The sequence below is a fragment of the Chrysemys picta genome, chromosome 1 (genome assembly GCF_011386835.1).
Source record: "Chrysemys picta bellii isolate R12L10 chromosome 1, ASM1138683v2, whole genome shotgun sequence".
NCBI classification, from domain to species: domain Eukaryota; kingdom Metazoa; phylum Chordata; order Testudines; family Emydidae; genus Chrysemys; species Chrysemys picta.
The window spans coordinates 307,083,970-307,102,519 of record NC_088791.1 but is presented as its reverse complement, the minus strand read 5'-3'; the positions used below and the strand labels follow the sequence as shown (position 1 = coordinate 307,102,519).

The window sequence follows — 18,550 nt, the reverse complement described above, 5'->3', positions numbered from 1 at the left end:
TTCAAGACAGAGTCTCTCCCTTATTATACATTTTTGTAGAGTACCTACCACAGTGAGGTACTGAACTTGGTTGGGGCCTCCGGATGCTATTGCAATACAAATAATTAATTGTGTGAAAGACCATGCCTGTTAAAATAGTGTACTTTGGTTAGCTTATTTATATGGGTTACTAATGTCAGATAGCCAAATAGCAGAAGATTTGATAAAAATAGTCAAATTAATGATCATTTTTTGGAGACTATAGGAAGGATTTCTATTCTACTCCTGCATTCTCACAGTGTAATGATCATAGGAAGTGGCACAACTAAAAGCCATGCTTGTTGCAATATCTGTCATTAAGATAATCATTGGTTGAAACTTAGCCTGATGTTAAGAAATTTCAAGATTTTGGCCCTGGCCTTGGTTCTCACAGAGCTTTATGCTCACCCAATCCTCAGGGCTGCCAGGAAGCAGTTTGGCCATTGCACAATTTAGAGCAGACTTAGGGTTGCTATAAATTGTACCAGCTGGTAACAGCCTCCAAGAGGTTGTTACATCAGCTGGGGATCAACATAGGTGCTCTGGCCACTAGCTGTGCCGCCCCCTCTCTCCCCACTTCCAAATTCCTAAGTGCTCTCCGGGTGGTGTGAGGTGTCCTCCATGCCAGTGCCATAAAGAAGGCCAGAATCTGGTGCTTTAATGTGTGTATTATGTGGGCCTTCTTAAATACTGTACTGTGGCTAGGTAAATAATATGTTTTACAGTAAGGCCACAAAAATAAGCAAATGTTTTGGTAGTCTTTTGTGCAAGAACAGCTAAAGCCAGTCATTTAATTAAGAGAAGTTTCCTTGTTGTTATATTGTTAGTGCTTAGACTTTTTGCCATTAATTTTTTTTTTTTAATTAAAAAAGGACCTTACCAGTGGTCTGGCACTCAAGCAGATACATTTTTTTAGATGTTTTATATCTCTTCCATCACATTTTAGCAAAACTATAGATCCTTGAACATGTTTATTTCTAAAGTTTGGTCAGCTTCCAGTGATCCATAAACTCTGTTTCAAATTTTCAGTGGTGAGAGGAAACCAAAAATCGATCTTTTCAGAACATGTGTTGCTGCTATTCCTCGATTGCTTCCTGATGGAATGTCAAAACTTGAGTTGATCGACTTGCTGGCAAGGTAAGTGTGTAAACACTGAAAAGATTGATCAGCAGGAATAGAATGAAACTGAGCACCAGTCTGTGTAATTATTTTTTAGAGGCACATAGATGTACAAAATCATCTGTTATTAAAGCTTAAGCTTCAACTGACCTGAGCAGCATTATCACAGAGGAGGCATTATGCCTAAGACCCCAAATGTGATACAGAAGCAAATGTGTTTTCTTAAGATGTTTTTCATGCTGTGGATCAGCACATAGATTCACCCCCTTGGTAGCCCTTTGAAAACAAACTATTTTTTTGTAATATGATGTATATACAATTCTCACTATTTTTACCATAATAGTACAGTAAACAAGAGAAGAGAGGATTCATTTTTACAGTAATGGGAAAACAAACTTTTAAAATTCAGTTTTGGATTATGAATCCTACACATCAACTTGGCAAAACATAATGTACTAGAGATGGTGTGTTTTCACCTTCTTCTTACTAGTACATCGTAACCAGACTTAGCAAAATTTTATTTTTATTTTTTTATCATTTTGACAGATAATATCAATGTTTATTTTTTTAAGCATTTTCTTCAATTTTTATTTGTTTAAATTTTCACAGTTATGGAGGGGTGTCAAAGAATGAGGTGTCAGACAATAATTATCTTATGACAGAAGTTAAAATTCAAAAATGTAAAGCTTTATAACTGTTAAAACACAAATAGTCAACATCACATGTCAAAATATACAAAATAAGTACCCTTAAATCAAACTCTAAGTTCTCAAGCAGCATTTTTCTTACTTTGCCTATCTGTAAATTTCGATTATTATTGTTGGAAATATTTTTACATCAGTTTGTGAGTGTACAGTGAAATTGACATTTACTGACATTTTACCAGTAAAAACCTAATCTTTCCAAGCCTAATCATAATTATTTTTAATTAAAAGAGAAAAAATAGAGAGGCAGGAGTGCTTGGGTCTCTGTCTCCCAGAGCTGGGGTCCTTACCTCTGATTTGTCTGGATACAGTGTCACTATCATGAAGGAGGGGGATTAAGGCACGTCATCTATACAATGGAGGTGGGCTCATAGATATCATAGCAGTGACATAATGCAAGTCTGAGAAGATTCAGTTGTACGACAGTTATGATAACAGATGATGATAGCAAAGAACTTTCAGCACAGAACCCTTTGCCATTATATCTCAATTCTGGTGTCAGGGTACCTTTGCTAAGTGATTTCAACATATTCCCTTAAAATGGAATTATTATTGGATTACTGTGACAAAGCAAGTCATTGTGGCCACCATTGTTATCAGATAAGTGACTAACCAATTTGGGCCATGTCCTAGGTTGTGTCTAAACTGTACAGGGTGGAGTCTTGGGGTCAGAGGTTTAAAGATAGTTGATTCTGTCCAATTCCCTTGTGCTGTGGTACCAGCTTCCATCTGGGATAATGGATGTGGGGCCCATGCTTAATATTTTAGTAGCTTAGTAATGACTTGTCAGCATGTGCACTCATTCATCATTCTCTGATGGGCCTATGGCAGTTGTTGCTTCCTTGAAAGGCAGCTAGGGAAGTAACATGAGGGTCTAATCTAGATGGAAGTTTATGAACTACTTCAATGACCTTTAACCTAAAGACACAAAGTTGTTTTTACATTTTTATCAGAATAAAGCGCATTCACTATAAAACAATGAAAGTTTTCCCAGTCGCAATTCAAATATGGGCTATTTCCCTCACACCGGTCTTCTCCTGCCACCCATGCTGCATCCCAAGGGCTCCGACTTTGCTGGTCTGGAGATGCTGCATAATATGCTACAATATTTTCTCACTTCAGGTTCAGGATTCATCACATTTTGTGACTAAAATCCATACTGGAATCTCAAGTTTTGGGGATTCTACCTTTCCTAACTATAATCCTTTTGAAAAGAGAAATCCAGAGTCCTGGGCCACCTTTCAGTAGTGGTCTGTGTGAGCTCTGATGCTTGGACAAAAAGCTATTAATGCATTTTTCTTTCTCAAGATTAAACAACATCTCTGGCTTAACAGATTCTTTTGCCCACAGTTTAGTTTGAATTTTCATCCTTAGAACAGATGTGTCTTTTGGCAAATCCCAGAAAGAATCTGTAACTCAAAAACTAGGTTTTCTTCCAAGACAGCTGTATCCAAATTATGAGCAGCAAAGCAGATGTCAAGCTCATATTCTGCCTTTTGCTGCCCACTGGATCCATTTATTACAAATCCCCAAGGTACGTTTTAGATTTAAGGGTCTGAAGTGCAAACAAGTGAATATTTACTGGCTTTGGTGATCTTTCTTGCTCAGTAAGAATTGTGAGAAACCAAAGTACTTACTACCACCAATATACTACAGGATGACTTGTCTTTATATTTTTTTGACATCACCTCATCTGCTTCATCCTAAAAATGACTTTGCCAAGCGAAATTATTTACCAGAAAGAGTTCTTCTCATAAAGTCTTACATTGAGTAATAAGGAGAAATTCTTAATGCAGCCATGGTAACTCATCCAATTCATGTCCATTCTACTGACTCCACTACCAAAATATTACAGAGCTATGGTTTTATACTAGGTTTAATTTTAATCTCTCTTGATAATGTTGTCCAATGCATTTATACAGTAACTTGAGCTTGGAGGCAGTTTTAGTCTGTATTTTGTTTTCCACTACCTCCATGTGTCACTTAGGAAGAGTCATTTTATGAATGACTCAGTCATAACCTGAGCTTATTGCTTGGTTTTGTGATCTTTAGGCCTTGGCTACACTTGGGGATTCACAGCGCTGCCGCGCCGCCAGCACTGCGAGAGCTCTCTCGCAGCGCTGCAAGTACTCCACCTCTCCGAGGGGAATAGCTTGCAGTGCTGCGAGCGAGCGTGCAGCGCTGCAGGCGCTGATTACACTGGCGCTTTACAGCGCTGCACTCGCTGTGCTCGGAGGGGGGGGCGTTTTCACACCCCTGAGCGCAGCAAGTTGCAGCGCTGTACAGTGCCAGTGTAGCCAAGGCCCTAGTGTCCAGAGGAGAAGGTGATAAATTGCCTTCCTTTAGTGCCAGAGAAACACAGTAATTCCCAATCTGTTAAGAATTTCATGTGGATATTTCACAGGTTATACCTCTAGGGGCGAGGGTGGGCACCTCTCTCATCCCAGATGTTCTTTTCCTGGCTGTAAATCTTGCTGTAGCTCTGGTTTGGAATGTTGGGTGCGGGCCTCTGACTGGAAGTTTGAGGGAGGCAGCTCTGTCCCTTCTGGGCATAACAGCTGTTCAAAATATAAAAGGGAAACAAAATAGTCCTGCAGGCCACAAAACAGTCCGGGCTCACCCTTGCTTTCCCTCACAAGTCAGAAGGTCAATAGTCTCTGTGAAGGGGGAATGGGTTCATAATCCCCTGTATGTCTGAGGTTGCCCAGGCTGAGTGCCCTGGGCCCTAACAAAAGAAGAAGAATGAATTAAAGATGGTCCCTCTGTGTCTCCAGAGGGTCCATGCAGCAAAGGCTCTTAAGCAGCTTTCCCGGGTAAGCAGCCCCTGCTCTGTGCTCTAGTTTTGCTTCCCTCTGAGTGCCACCCTGCACTGGGCTTGGACCCTCCCTTTTAAGAAGCTGCCCATCTCAGGTTTGGCAGGCCTCACAGTTACTGAGAGGAGCTCTTTCGCCCTTTGCTGACTGGGGTAGAAACCTGTCCCACTACAGGATCATGAAGCATAGCAATCCACTTTGGAGTCATGTTCTCTGTTGGTGAAGTTCCATGGCAATTAGACTTTCCTTGCATAGAATAAAACAGTCTTTGACCTGCCTATGAAGAATTTCAGACTGGTTGGAGTCAATTAGCTTCACTTTTACACACACTGAACCAAATTCTTCTCTCAATTTTACTACATTGTACAATTTTAACGGAAAAGAATTTGGCCCACTGCATATTATTAGGGTCCCTCTAGATTTTTCTCTAATTATTCACAAATATATCCTCATTTCTAATTATTCAGGGACAACTACATTTAAATACTTGGAAAGTGGATGCTAACCCATCCATCAATATTACCAGCTTTTGGTTAATGAAGACTTAGTACACTGTGGAAGTGACAAACTTAAAAATGTGCTGAGCGTATTGATCTTTAAGTGTTTCATTCTGCCCAGCTACAAGCTATGAAGTGACTTTCTCATTTTGTTCTAAAGAGGAAACATGGATTGCTGTCCATCAGAAAAGGGCACAAATGAGGTGCAAATCTAGAAACAGAGAAAATAAAAGAGAGAAAATGGGATCTAAAATGCCAGTTCCTTAGAAAATACTTGGGGGGGATAGACTTTTAGTTCTTAAAAAATTGAGAGTATCATGGAGCTTGTGGTTTCTATTTCTGTTTCCCAGAAGAAATGAAAGTATGAGACAATGTTTGTGTTCTAGTTAGGAATTTTTAATTTCAGTTAAAGTTCTTCTCTCAAGTAACTATAATTTGCTTTTTCTGAGTTGAAGGTTCATTTTAAATGTTCTATGGGCACATGGGAGATTTTTGATTGTTTGTTTGTTTGATTTTATCTTGGAAGTAAAAAAAAATCTGAGGTGCATGCATTATCGTGAAAGTCTTTTGATCTCATAAGTGATCAAGTCAGCAGTATTCTTTGTTCTGAGAAACTGCAAAGTTGCCATATTTCAACTATCTTGAAACATGCTCTTGTAGGTGAAAAAAATAAGTTGCTCATAAAGTTGCTCTATAGTATCTTTTTTAATTTCTATAAAATTTTGATGATGGTGATTGTGGTCAATAACAATAAAAGCTTGAATCGTTTTATGAAATTTTACATTAACTTTGGGGAATTTCTGTCAGTGTTAATTTATACTTTGCTCAATTACACCATTTAATGGTGTTTATATTTTTAGTGTCACTTTTATTTTAACATGCAGACTCTCTATTCACATGGATGATGAACTTCGGCACATTGCACAAAATTCTCTTCAGGGTCTACTTGTTGACTTTGTTGACTGGCGAGAGGATGTGCTCTTTGGTTTTACTAACTTCCTACTACGTGAAGTGAATGATATGCATCACACTCTTCTTGATACTTCCCTGAAGTTGCTGCTACAGTTGCTTACACAATGGAAACTTGTAATACACACTCCAGGAAAATCCAGTGAACAGACAAAAAGCAGATCATCAGAGGTATGAATAAAAGAGAACTGCATTCCAATAGTTATACCCATTTATGATGCTATTTAACTTTTCCTGGATAGTGTTCTGTTTTATGTATGCCTTATTTACTCAAGTTGTACCCCAGCAGAATTCACTGCTGTTAGATTTTTTTCTATAAAACAGTTGGTTTAGCTGTCTCATAGAAGCATAGAAATGTAGGGCTGGAAGCAGGGGTGAAAGTAGAAATAGGGACTTACCAGTACGGGGCTGGGTTGGGGCCGTCTCTGGGCCCCGGAAGGGGCGGGGCCTCGGGCGGAAGGGGCGGGGATGGGGCGGTCAGAGCCAGCTTTTTGAAAATCAGTTGAGCAAGAAACTGAACAAACCATTTGCTTTTAACAGAAATTTTCAATAACTTTTTTGCTTGTATTCCCTAAATGATCTGTCAACGTCTAAAAGATTTGGCCACGCTTTCCAATATCTCTCACTCTATCTTTGTCATGTATTTCTCGTGTAATAGCACTATATTAACACCTATGTCATGAAATATCACTGTAGATTATGTTGAATCAATAATACTATATAGACCCAATGTGTTTTTAGAAGAGATCACTATGTTTCCCGATGATGCCAACTCTCATGATTTTATTGAGTCTTGCAATATTCATTTTTTCTGAAAGCCCCAGCTTTTGGAGTCCCGTGATTACATGAGAATCTCAGCTTTCATTTAAGAATGAAATTAAGTTTCTAGACCATATAGTTGGGGAAGAAAACTTGAAAACATGACCTGAGTGCACCTTAAAGTCTCAAAAACCTGAAGACAACTAAAAAGACATCCTCCTCCGTTTATTTTGGTCTTATTTTTTATCAATATTATGATTTGCGGGGGGCTGACTCGTGATGCTTGTCATCGTCAGCACTGAGATTAACACAATTATTTAATTATCTGCTGTATGGACTGGATCCTGCATGTGGAAATGCTCATTGCTAATCTTGAGCCAGCATCTGAAAAGCAATTGTCCCCCTTCCTATCTTCTGTTCCTGCCCAGAATGAAAATGGGGATCTTGCAGTTATAAGGGTGGCTGGGGCTATGGACAATGGAGTGGAGCTTCACCTCCCTTAGCTGCCACATTGGTCAATTCAAGGGATGGGGAGGGAGGTGATTAGTTCCAGCAAAACCCCCACCCCAGGCATGTTTAAGCATTGAACATTTCTTCTTGCTGAAAGCTATCCCATCTACCCAGTAGGTACTCTAGTTGTCAGAGCTGGGTTTCCAGCAGTAACAGATTAGGCACTGGGTAAGGTTACCATACGTCTGGATTTTCCCAGACATGTCCAGCTTTTTGGGCCTCAAATCCCCGTCCGGGGGGAAATCCCAAAAAGCCGAACATGTCCGGAAAAATAGGGAGGGGCCGGCGGTGCTGGGCCGGGGTCGGCGGTGCTGGGCCGGGGGTGCTCGGCCGGGGGCCGGGCCGGCGGGGCCGGGGGTGCTCGGCCGGGGGCTGGCCCGGGGGTGCGGGGCCGGGGCCGGCGGTGCTGGGCCAGGGCCCGGGGGTGCTGGGCCGGGGGCTGGCCTGGGACCGGCACCCCAAGAGCCGAGCCAGGCTGGAGACGCTGGGGCCGGGGCCGGCCGTCGGAAGGAGCCGCTCGGTTGGGGGGGCGAGACTCGGCTGCGCCTCCTCCCCCCACCCCACCCCCAGCTTACCTGCTGCCTGCTTCAGGCTTCCCACAAATCAAATGTTCGCGGGAAGCAGGGGAGGGGGCGGAATTGGGGCGGGGACTTTGGGGAAGGGGTGGAGTTGGGGCGGGGGGGGAGGGCATGGGCGGGGGGCGGGGCCCCGTGGCGTGTCCTCTTTTTGGACACTCAAAATATGGTAACCCTAGCATTGGGCCTACAGGGCCTGTGCCCAGGGGCCCTGGACAAACCGGGAGTCCTGGAGCCCTGATCGCCGGGAAGGCAAGGAAAGCCCCATGCCTGACCCCGCTCCCCCGTAGCAGCGCCTTGCGGGCACGGCAGGAGAAGCCCCAGTGCCCTCGCATCCCCACTCCCCAACAAAAGCCCGGGGCTGCAGGGGAAGCCCCCAGCGCCCCGACCCTCGTCTCCCACAGAAGCATGGAAGTTGGTGGGGGAAGCCCCAGCACTGGGACTCCCTCTGCGGCCCCGGGACTGAAGGAGCTCTCGTTACCTGCCGCAGCCTCAGGGCGGGGGGAGCTCTCCCTGCTGCAGCTTGAGGCTGTGGCAGAGGGACAGATCTTCTCCAGTCTTGGAACTGCAGTGTGGGGGAGGGGCCCAGAAAGTAGCAAAATGGTTGCGGGGCTGCAGTGGGGGCGCAGAATACGGGGACCCTGGGTGGAATGGGGGCAGGGCCCTGGGGAAGAGGCAGAAAGGCGGGGCTGCTGGTGGAAGGGATGGGGTAGGGCCCCCCACTTGCTCTGGCCCAGGGTTCCAGGAAACCTTAATCCGCCGCTGCTTTCCAGGCCTGCTGTGGGTCTAATCCAGTTGTTTTTTTGGGATCAGGGAGGAATTTTTCCCTCTGGGCAAGAATGATAAGATATCTAGTGGGTATCCTGGAGGCCTGGCAGGTGGGGATAATAAGAATAAGTTATGGTTCTTATGAAAATAATTAAAAAAGGGGAAGGGTTAAATAAATTTCAATAAATATTGTTGCAATTTGTGGTTGGTGTCCAGTGCAGGTAATAGGCTTCAAAGGGTCAGCACATGGGACAGAGCACAATACCTAGGAGGGCCTAGTGGACCCTGTTAACCTGTAGGATGAGAGGAAGTCTTAGATCCCTGGTCCACCTTCATGCCCCCTTGCAGGAGGAGGATAGTGGAATCTAGCAGTGGGCTTAACCTTGAATTAAGTGGAGAGCCACTAAGAGAGCCAATCCTCATTCCTTCATTGTATGTCATGGGGCCATTTAACCCCACATGGGACCCAGTTAATGCCTGATAGCTTGGTCAGTCCCCCCTTAAAACTAAAATAAAGTTGTGGCCTATTTGTTTTCATTCTCGTGAGCGTCCTGGCCAAATAGAGCATTTCTGAGTAACCTCATCCTCATCCCCCATTAATATTTCCCTCTTTTGAGTATAGTTTTCTCATTTCTTTACAGCTGATACCAAATGGATCCAGCCATAGGATACAGTCTGAAAGAAGTCCTTATTCCAATGTACTGCATGCTGTGGAAGGATTTGCACTGGTACTACTTTGTAGTTTCCAGGTTGCTACCCGTAAACTAGCAGTTTTGATTCTCAGAGAGATCCGTGCTTTATTTCTCGCCCTGGGGCAGGCAGAGGTATGGATTTTTTTTAGAAGTTTCAAAACAAAATTTTCCAGAGATAAAGTCTGAACTAAAATTAACAGTGCTGCTTTACCATAATGCATATAATGCAAGAAGTAATTTATTATTAATAAAACATTTGACCTATTTGGAATTTGCCATTTTAATTTGTGCAGACCTTACAGTTTATGGGCTGTTGACTGTAAAGGACTAATCACGTTCTTTTTGCAAAACCTGTTATGTTGTTCACAAAGAACCTCCAGTTTTGCACAACATCTAACCTTTTTTCAGTTTTTTTTCTGTTATAAAGTACACCCAAAGGTATACTGTAAAATCCTTGAATTGGGCAAATAATTTTTGCATCATCAGCATTATTAATTTTTAGTGAAAATAAAATTCACTATTACAACATGTCAGTATATTCAACAAAAACAGCATAATAAACATTTAACTTTATTCACATAAAATATTCCTTGTACAGTACAGAAGTCTAACTTTTTTCTTGTGTACAGATATAAAAGTCTGTAGTCTTGCTGTGTGTGGATGGTCCCAACACACTGAGCCATCTAGCTGCCTGGGAACACAAATATGTATGTTCATAGAAAAGGAATGCTTTAGTTAAACAGTTAAACTAGTCCTTTGATACCAGATGTCCCAAGTCATATGGGATTTTCTGATGAGCACTTTTGTTCAGTGAACTAAGGCCAGTAATTAACTTCCTTTCAAACCACAAAATGGGCTTGACTTTGAGGTTAATACAACAAAAGGCAAATTTTATCCATCAAGACAACCACCTGAATATATTTTTTACCAGTTCTGTATCTTATAATCTTTCATGCAGTTCTGTTTCGTGTATTAAACAAAGATGAAAAGAATCAGTTAGCTAAGGAAAGTAGTTGACTACTATTACCTTAATTTGTACAGGATGATGACAGGCCTATGATTGATGTCATGGATCAACTAAGTTCTTCTATTCTTGAAAGTTTTATTCATGTGGCAGTTTCTGATTCGGTAAGTACTTGCTTATTTTCACTGATTGCTAATGGCTCACCATATATGCTGAACAAATATAACATGAAATAGTTAAAGAAAGCTATTCAAAATGCACAGAAAATTCCTGTGCCACATGCTAGACATGTAAAAGATATATGATTAGTCTAAAAACTGCAGTTGTATTTCAAAACATTTTAACACTACAGGTAATTCTTTTATTATTCAGCTGAGCATGAGTTGCCTCCGTAAGTGCACTATTACTACACCAGCAATGGTAATTTATCTGATGATAGACATTTGCAATATACCACCAGCTATTTCATGTTTATAGGGGCAGATCCTCCAGCTCGTGTGAATTGTCATAGCTCCATTGAAATCAGTGGAGTTATGAGAATTTACACCAGCTGAGGATCTGCCCCTTATTGTATGTAAATGTCAGTACTAGTTCTGGGTTTGTTTTATCCTGGCAGTCATAAAATATACACTGTACTACAGTAGCAACCAATTGTGCTAGGTGCTTTACAAACATAAAGAAAGACACAGTTCCTGCCCCAAAGCTCCAGGGGTTTTATTTATGGGTAACATTTTCAATAGCATTTAAGTGACTTAGGTACAAAAGTCTGTAACAAAACTGAAAATTTAACTGAAAATTTGTATCTGTGTCAGTATAGGTATGTATATAAATGTGTACATAAAAACATATGCCCACATTGCTTAGTCATTGTTCGTTCCTTTGTTTTGTCAATATAGAAGTTTGGTATATGATATAAAAACAGTTTTATATATACAGTTACGACCCAATAACATCAGTATTTTTCAGATTTAATTCATGTTATTAATGTACCAAATTATACATTTTTAGCCTTCATTCCCACAGATATTTTTCTTAAGAAAAGAGTTGAAGAATATACAGTAGAGAAATGGTTTCTTCATATGATGGGAACAGCTCTTGCCAATAGGAGATGGCATTTATAACCGATTAATGCCTCGATTGAGCAAAACGCGCGAGCATCTTTATTTAGGAAGTAGATGCCTAAATGCCTTGCAGACCGAAATAGTTGGGAATAAGTTATTATCACTGTGATTTTGTTTTGTTTTTTCTTTCCACAGACTACATTACCATTAACACACAATGTGGATTTGCAATGGCTGGTAGAATGGAATGCAGTCTTAGTAAATAGTCATTATGATGTAAAAAGCCCTTCCCATGTCTGGATATTTGCACAGTCAGTTAAAGATCCATGGGTTCTCTGCCTCTTCAGTTTTCTTAGACAAGAGAATTTACCAAAACATTGTCCTACGGCTCTTAGCTATGCTTGGCCATATGCTTTTACGAGGTTACAGCTAGTAATGCCTCTTGTGGATCCAAAGTAAGTGATACTCTGGGTTAGTGACATTATTATGTAAATTCTATAGTCCCATATTTTCGGACCAGTTTGGCAGTCCAGCTATGCTAATAGTATCCAAACTTTTGGTATTTGATATGATAATTGCCACTTTAAACTGTAATGATTCCTTTTCTTATTGCCTTCATTGATTTTATTTTTATATCATATAATATTTAACAGTATAGTTGTTGTTACTCAGCTTGTTTTGTTTTTTAAAAAAGCTCTGGAAAATTAAAATTAGGAACTGGAATTAACTTTTTTTTTTTTAATTCCAGTATCCCTGTTAATGCAAAGAAAACCAGTACAGCGAGCAGTGGAGACAACTATGTAACTCTGTGGAGAAACTATCTCATTCTCTGCTTTGGAGTAGCGAAACCCAGTATTATGAGCCCTGGACACTTACGTGCTTCAACTCCAGAGATCATGGCTACCACTCCCGATGGAACAGTGAGCTACGATAACAAGGTGACATGGCATGCTTCAGAAGAATTATTCCATAATTATTTTAAATATGTTTTTAAAAGAATTTACATGTGAAAGCCAAGTAGTAGTGATAAAAGTACATCTGAGGTACATATTTCGACATATGTGATTTGGTTTAAGTATTATTATTTATTATTGAAAACATTCATTTGTATAGCACATTACACCATTTGCCATTAAACATTTGACAATTCCCGTGGTATTTGCAGCACATTCCTGTGTTATGTTGTTAATTTGTATTCTAAGTAGTATATATTCCAAGTATGGAAATACCGCACATAATATGCTAAAGTTAACTTTACCTTGTGTCATGCTTTTAATGCAGATCACTCTGTTAAGTACTGTTATAGCACATACATAAGCAATAAGGCACAATGGGCGATGTATTTCTGCATCATTATTGGAATTCTGGAGTGTGATATGAAACCAAAGGCCAAGTGGTAACTGCTTGAGAAATGTACTAGTTCCTACAAATTCATTGACTGGAGTCTTTTGTTGATATATAAACTTAATAAAAAAAGTACAATGCTATTTATGAAAATAAAGTACAATACTGTCTTTTAAAATACAGAAAACTTTTAAACCAGGGTGAATAAATATCGATTAAAAATTAAAATCAGATGTTTTATTTAAATTCAGATTTATTTATAAAAATATGCTATTTAAAATTAAATTTGAAATTGATAACCTATGTTAAGGCCTAAACTTAGTATAATATATTAAAATCATTTAAAAGTTAACTACAAAAAATAATATTGGAGTACTTGTTTGCTGCCAAGATTTAAAGAAAGTCAGCCCACTGAACTGGTGGAAGTCACTGGCTAAGCACCTGGATCCGGAGCTGTTGAAGTACCAAACCAGCTTTTGACAGCAGTAACCGTTTCTGCAGATGAAGAGACTGTTTTCTTCATTTCTGTTTATTCAGCTAGTTCAGTTCAATGACTCTTTTATGCAAAGTTAAGTAACCAGTTGGAAGTTGAAAAAGCCGGAAAGCTGTTTTTTTTTTTCTTCCAATCTATCGATAAAAACTAGATGTGAAAGGATGAGATCTACTGGTTCTAAAATCTTGAAGGATGTAGTGACCTGAAATAATCAGTTCAACTCACTAACAATAGATCAATAGATTTCAAGGCCATTGTGATCATCTAGTCATATAACAGAGGCCATAGAACTTCCCCACAATAATTCCTAGAGCATATCTTTTAGAAAAACATCCAATCTTGATTTCAAAATTGTCACGGACAGAGAATCCACCACGACCGTTGGTAAATTGTTCCAATGGTTAATTACCCGCATTGTCAAATTTACATCTCATTTCCAGTCTGAATTTGTCTGCTTCAACTTCCTGCTGATGGATGAATGGATGGATAAACTGTTTAATAAATCAGTTCGTTTTAAATGCAAAACATGTTTTGATAAACTTTTTTCTTATGCTTTGTAAGGAAGTTTTATTTAATTAAAAATGACTGTTTTGTGCATTTTTAATTTAATTTTAATTTCCATCCAAATAGAGCATAACATCAATCACTAGTAAAAATGAATCATCATCTAGTAAATGAGAAATGCAACACTCTCCATTTTCTAACATAGAAAAATGTAAAAAATTAAGAGTCTGAATAAATGTAAGTTAAAGCTATCTAATTGCTTAAATAAATGTGTATAGATATAGTGTATCCTCCTGGTTAGCAAAAAGAAGCACTACATTTAGTGAAAGAGTATATCTGGTTGCAAATCAACATGTTTTAATGGTTACCAACCAATGAGAATAAACCTTTTTTAAGGAATATAAGTAAGTTCAAATGTAAAACAAGATTCAAAATTAATTATTTAGAACATAAGAACATAAGAATGGCCGTACCGGGTCAGACCAAAGGTCCATCTAGCCCAGTATCCTGTCTGCCGACAGTGGCCAATGCCAGGTGCCCCAGAGGGAGTGGACCTAAGAGGCAATGATCAAGTGATCTCTCTCCTGCCATCCATCTCCATCCTCTGACAAACAGAGGCTAGGGACACCATTTCTTACCCATCCTGGCTAATAGCCATTAATGGACTTAACCACCATGAATTTATCCAGTTCTCTTTTAAACGCTGTTATAGTCGTAGCCTTCACAACCTCCTCAGGTAAGGAGTTCCACAAGTTGACTGTGTGCTGCGTGAAGAAGAACTTCCTTGTATTTGTTTTAAACCTTTAAATCAATGTTTTCTGGTTGCTGATTTAAATCATGATTAAAATCAGTGATTGAAATTGCTTTGATCCATATATATACTGGACTTTACTCACATAGATATGATGTAGAAGACAGACAATTAGAACATATCCACAGTTATAAAGTGATTTCATTATGATTTACAAAAGGCACTTTTTGACTCTTAAATTATTCTTTTTTTGTTGAATACTCATTCATGCTTTGGAATCTGTAATTGTTTATTTGATATGGATAATGCTAATAATTAAATGTTGGTGATTTCTTAATAAATATATTTTAGGCTATTGGAACCCCATCTGTTGGAGTCCTGTTAAAGCAGCTAGTACCTTTGATGAGACTTGAAAGCATAGAAATCACAGAATCACTTGTATTAGGATTTGGAAGAACAAATTCTCTTGTTTTCAGGTACTGCACAGTTTACAATAATCTCAGGAACTTACTTTTAATTCAGATATGCTGTTTTTGTTTTAATGTAAAATTATTAATTTTTAAAATTTTAATTCTAAAATGTTAGTGTTTATGTAATAAATAGGGTGTTGAATTTTGTGGGAGAAGGTAGTGACAAGGAGCACTGAATTAGCAGTCTATGCTTATGATGTGGTATTGGATGGAAGTTCTGGGTGAAAGCTACAGATAGCTTTTCCCCTGTAACTTAATATTTCAGAAGCACTAAAAAGCTTTACCTTTCTATTCGTATTAGGTTTAATCTAACCTTCCATTATGTTAGTACTTTCTCCCACTGCCTTGGTGTAGAAACTGCAGCCCTAGTTGGAACCCTTCCTAAGATTTGTCCTTGCTCGTTGGACCACAAGAATATCAGTGCCCAAATATGTAGCTGGGAGGGAACATACACTATCCAGATCAATAAATGTGTTATAGAAGCCTTATAGAGTGCAGTGTAATACTCTTTGTCTTCAAAGGAGCATTTAATTCATGAAGATGAACTCAATTATGAAGGATTTTGTTTAGAAAGTTTTTGTTTTGTTTTATTTTAGGGAATTAGTAGAAGAACTTCACCCATTAATGAAAGAAGCCCTAGAAAGAAGACCAGAGGTTAGTTCAAGAAATGAGTTTTGTTTATTTAAATTGCAACATGAAATTAAAAGTAGTAAATGTGTTTCTTTAAAAAAAAAAACAGAAAGATAGCCTATTGGTAACTCTAGCTTGATATTTAATAAAGGAACTTTTTAATAAGAAAAAATTAGAAAGCAATTCCATTTAAAACGGAATTTAAATGGATTATTTAAAATTAAATTATTGTGTAAAATATACAGTTCATACATTTTTATTTATATTTTTTAGGGGAGGAACAAGTTAGTTAAATACAGTGGCACCTCTTCATGGTGAATTTAGATATAGTGAAATCCCACTTACAATGGTGAGGGGAAAAGATATTGTAACATGACTGAACCACAACCATGTTGGAAATATGGTTTATCTCTGTAGTATAGACAGGTCTTACCAGGGACTTCAGTTTCTGTTAGCCCTTGTCTACACTAGAAAGCTGCCCTTCTACTGGTATAGTTCTAGTTCTGTAACCTCCAGCCCCCCAGTGTGGATGCAATTAAATCGATATAAATAAAATAAAATTGCTTATACCAATGTAACTTATTCCCATCTAAGGTATCTTTATATTGATATAACTGCATCCGCACTAGGGATTGTACTAGTATAACTATATTGATAACAAATCACACCCCTAAACAAAATAATTATGCTGGTACAACTTTCAAGTGTAGACTGCCCTTTTCCCCAGGGAAAAGATAACTTTTAATGAGGTTTTCCTATATTGACTGCAAATTCCACTACTAAGTGCAGTGACTGGTCTTATCACTTTCCCTTGATTTTTTTGTAATTTAGAGCAATAGGAAGAGGGGAAGGAGAGGGAAGACATACTTTCTGGTGTTCACTGGAAGACAAAATAAGTCATCTTTGTAGCTCCCTTCACTCCCAAGAAGGCTTTGTAGGCTGCACTTCCAGCTAGGTTAACCAGATATCCTGATTTTATAGGGACAGCCGTGGTATTCAGGGTTTTCTTATGTAGGTACCTATTACTACCCAACCCCGTCACCCTACTTACAGCGGTCCAGGCAAAGAGCAGGCCTTGCTAGCTGACTTCACGTTTGTCAGGAGCAAAGCAGGGTTTTTTCTGGAGGTGAAGGAGAGCTTTGTGGAAGCGTTAGGTGAAGAGGAAGCCTTGAGGTTCTGAGATACTAAACCACACTTTCTCCTAGTGAAAGTATAAAATACAGGAGAGAGTTTATGAACTGAGACTATCATGGTTGTAGGAAGTACTGTTGATGCTCACTTTCAAAGATCCAAGAGGCAGCATTCTTGGATATCATATGATAATATTTCAGCACATGAAAAAAGTGTGTTTTTAGCACCAAAACTTGAATATTAAAAGTTATTTCTGGTCCAGAATTTCAAGAATACCATGTCCACTTTTTCCTCATGGACAAATATGGCTATAAACTGTTTCTTCAAGAATTGTTTAGAAAGTTAGAAATGTGAACATACCTGTGTTGTTATGTAAGCATACCTGTACTATGGTACACGCAAATGTAGTAGTACTCCATCATAAGCAAATACATCAGTAATACTGCTTTGCTTTAAACACAGCTTCAATGACCAGGCTTGCATTATTTTAATGTCTGCACCTCCACATGTATTAAGTATCTCTTTTTTTAACCCCAAGAATAAGAAACGCCGTGAGCGCCGAGATCTGCTGAGACTGCAGCTATTGCGAATTTTTGAATTGCTTGCTGATGCTGGTGTTATAAGTGACAGGTAACACTGTTTTGTATGGAAGAATTTCCACTGGTGATGTCATCATTCTGTTTGTTAGTAGCTTCTTTGAACAATTATAAAACATACAAAATATGTGTGTTTTTTTTAATATGCGACTAATGGAAGCTTCAAATCTGTGTTTAAAGATTATAACGTATTACGTCGCAAGTTAAATGCACTGTCACTCATATTGAAATGTTCAACTTTTCTTTATCCTAGTACAAATGGAGCCTTAGAGAGGGATACTTTAGCCCTTGGAGCCTTGTTCTTAGAGTATGTTGATCTAACTCGCATGCTGCTAGAGGCTGAAAATGATAAAGAAGTTGAAATTCTTAAGGACATGAGAGCACATTTCAGTGCCATGACTGCCAACTTGATTCAGTGTGTTCCAGGTAAGATATATTACCTCATTATATTACACAACTACATTTAACACAGTGTAAGTACAATTGATATATTAATTCACTATTTAATTTTTCTGGTTTTCTCTTTATAAGCCACGCTTTATAAGGTTGTTTTGCAGCCAATATTAGAGGGAATTTGGGCAACTGAATACAGAATTCTCTCAAGAATCAAAACAAAAAACATAGAAAAACTTGCAATGCACATATATATGACTCTTCTCTTTCTAAGCCCAGCAAATGAACCAAACACAGCCTGCTGCAGCTCCAGATTTCTTTTACATAGGGCTTTATCCTGCAACCTTTGAAGTGTCAAAATTTTCATTAACTTCATGGGAACTCAGTCAGGCCCATAGAAAAGAAAAAAATGTCTATTGATAGCTGCAGTAAATGTTTTTTCAGTTTTAAACATATAGTGGAAAACTTGCTTCCAGTTGTACCCCATTTCAATAAAACTCCCTTTGGCCTTTCTTACAGCAACGGATTGCTCATATCTGCTCTTGCTTTGCTATATTATTATAATATTGCCATATACTCATGCATTGTTGCAAGATTTTTTTTAAAATGTAAAGTAATTCTATTAGCAAATAAAGTAAAAAGGTCTGCTTCAAAAGGCTTCACCTAACTAATAGAAACTAAAATATGGACACTTGCTCGCTCCCAGTACATTTGCTGTTTACAGAATATTTGACAGACAACATCAACAGGCGTACCAAGGAGTAGGAAGGCGGGAATGCAGAAGAATTA

The 18,550-nt window shown here is 38.9% G+C and overlaps 2 protein-coding genes across 16 annotated transcripts in view; one reads left to right on the top strand and one right to left on the bottom strand.

Annotated features, from left to right (window-relative positions):
- Window positions 1-18,550, bottom strand: part of N4BP2L2 (NEDD4 binding protein 2 like 2) — a 667,270-nt gene that overhangs the window by 256,780 nt on the left and 391,940 nt on the right. The window lies entirely within an intron of this gene.
- The window catches only part of FRY (FRY microtubule binding protein), a 402,818-nt gene that overhangs the window by 248,802 nt on the left and 135,466 nt on the right, over window positions 1-18,550 (top strand). For all 11 annotated transcript variants that reach the window (XM_065594453.1, XM_065594448.1, XM_065594426.1 and 8 more), the window contains 10 exons: window positions 1,048-1,155; window positions 6,036-6,291; window positions 9,374-9,556; window positions 10,466-10,552; window positions 11,645-11,904; window positions 12,198-12,387; window positions 14,893-15,017; window positions 15,608-15,665; window positions 17,311-17,402; window positions 17,622-17,794. In XM_065594453.1, coding sequence (XP_065450525.1) covers window positions 1,048-1,155; window positions 6,036-6,291; window positions 9,374-9,556; window positions 10,466-10,552; window positions 11,645-11,904; window positions 12,198-12,387; window positions 14,893-15,017; window positions 15,608-15,665; window positions 17,311-17,402; window positions 17,622-17,794 — 1,532 coding nt within the window. The remainder of the gene's footprint in view (window positions 1-1,047; window positions 1,156-6,035; window positions 6,292-9,373; window positions 9,557-10,465; window positions 10,553-11,644; window positions 11,905-12,197; window positions 12,388-14,892; window positions 15,018-15,607; window positions 15,666-17,310; window positions 17,403-17,621; window positions 17,795-18,550) is intronic.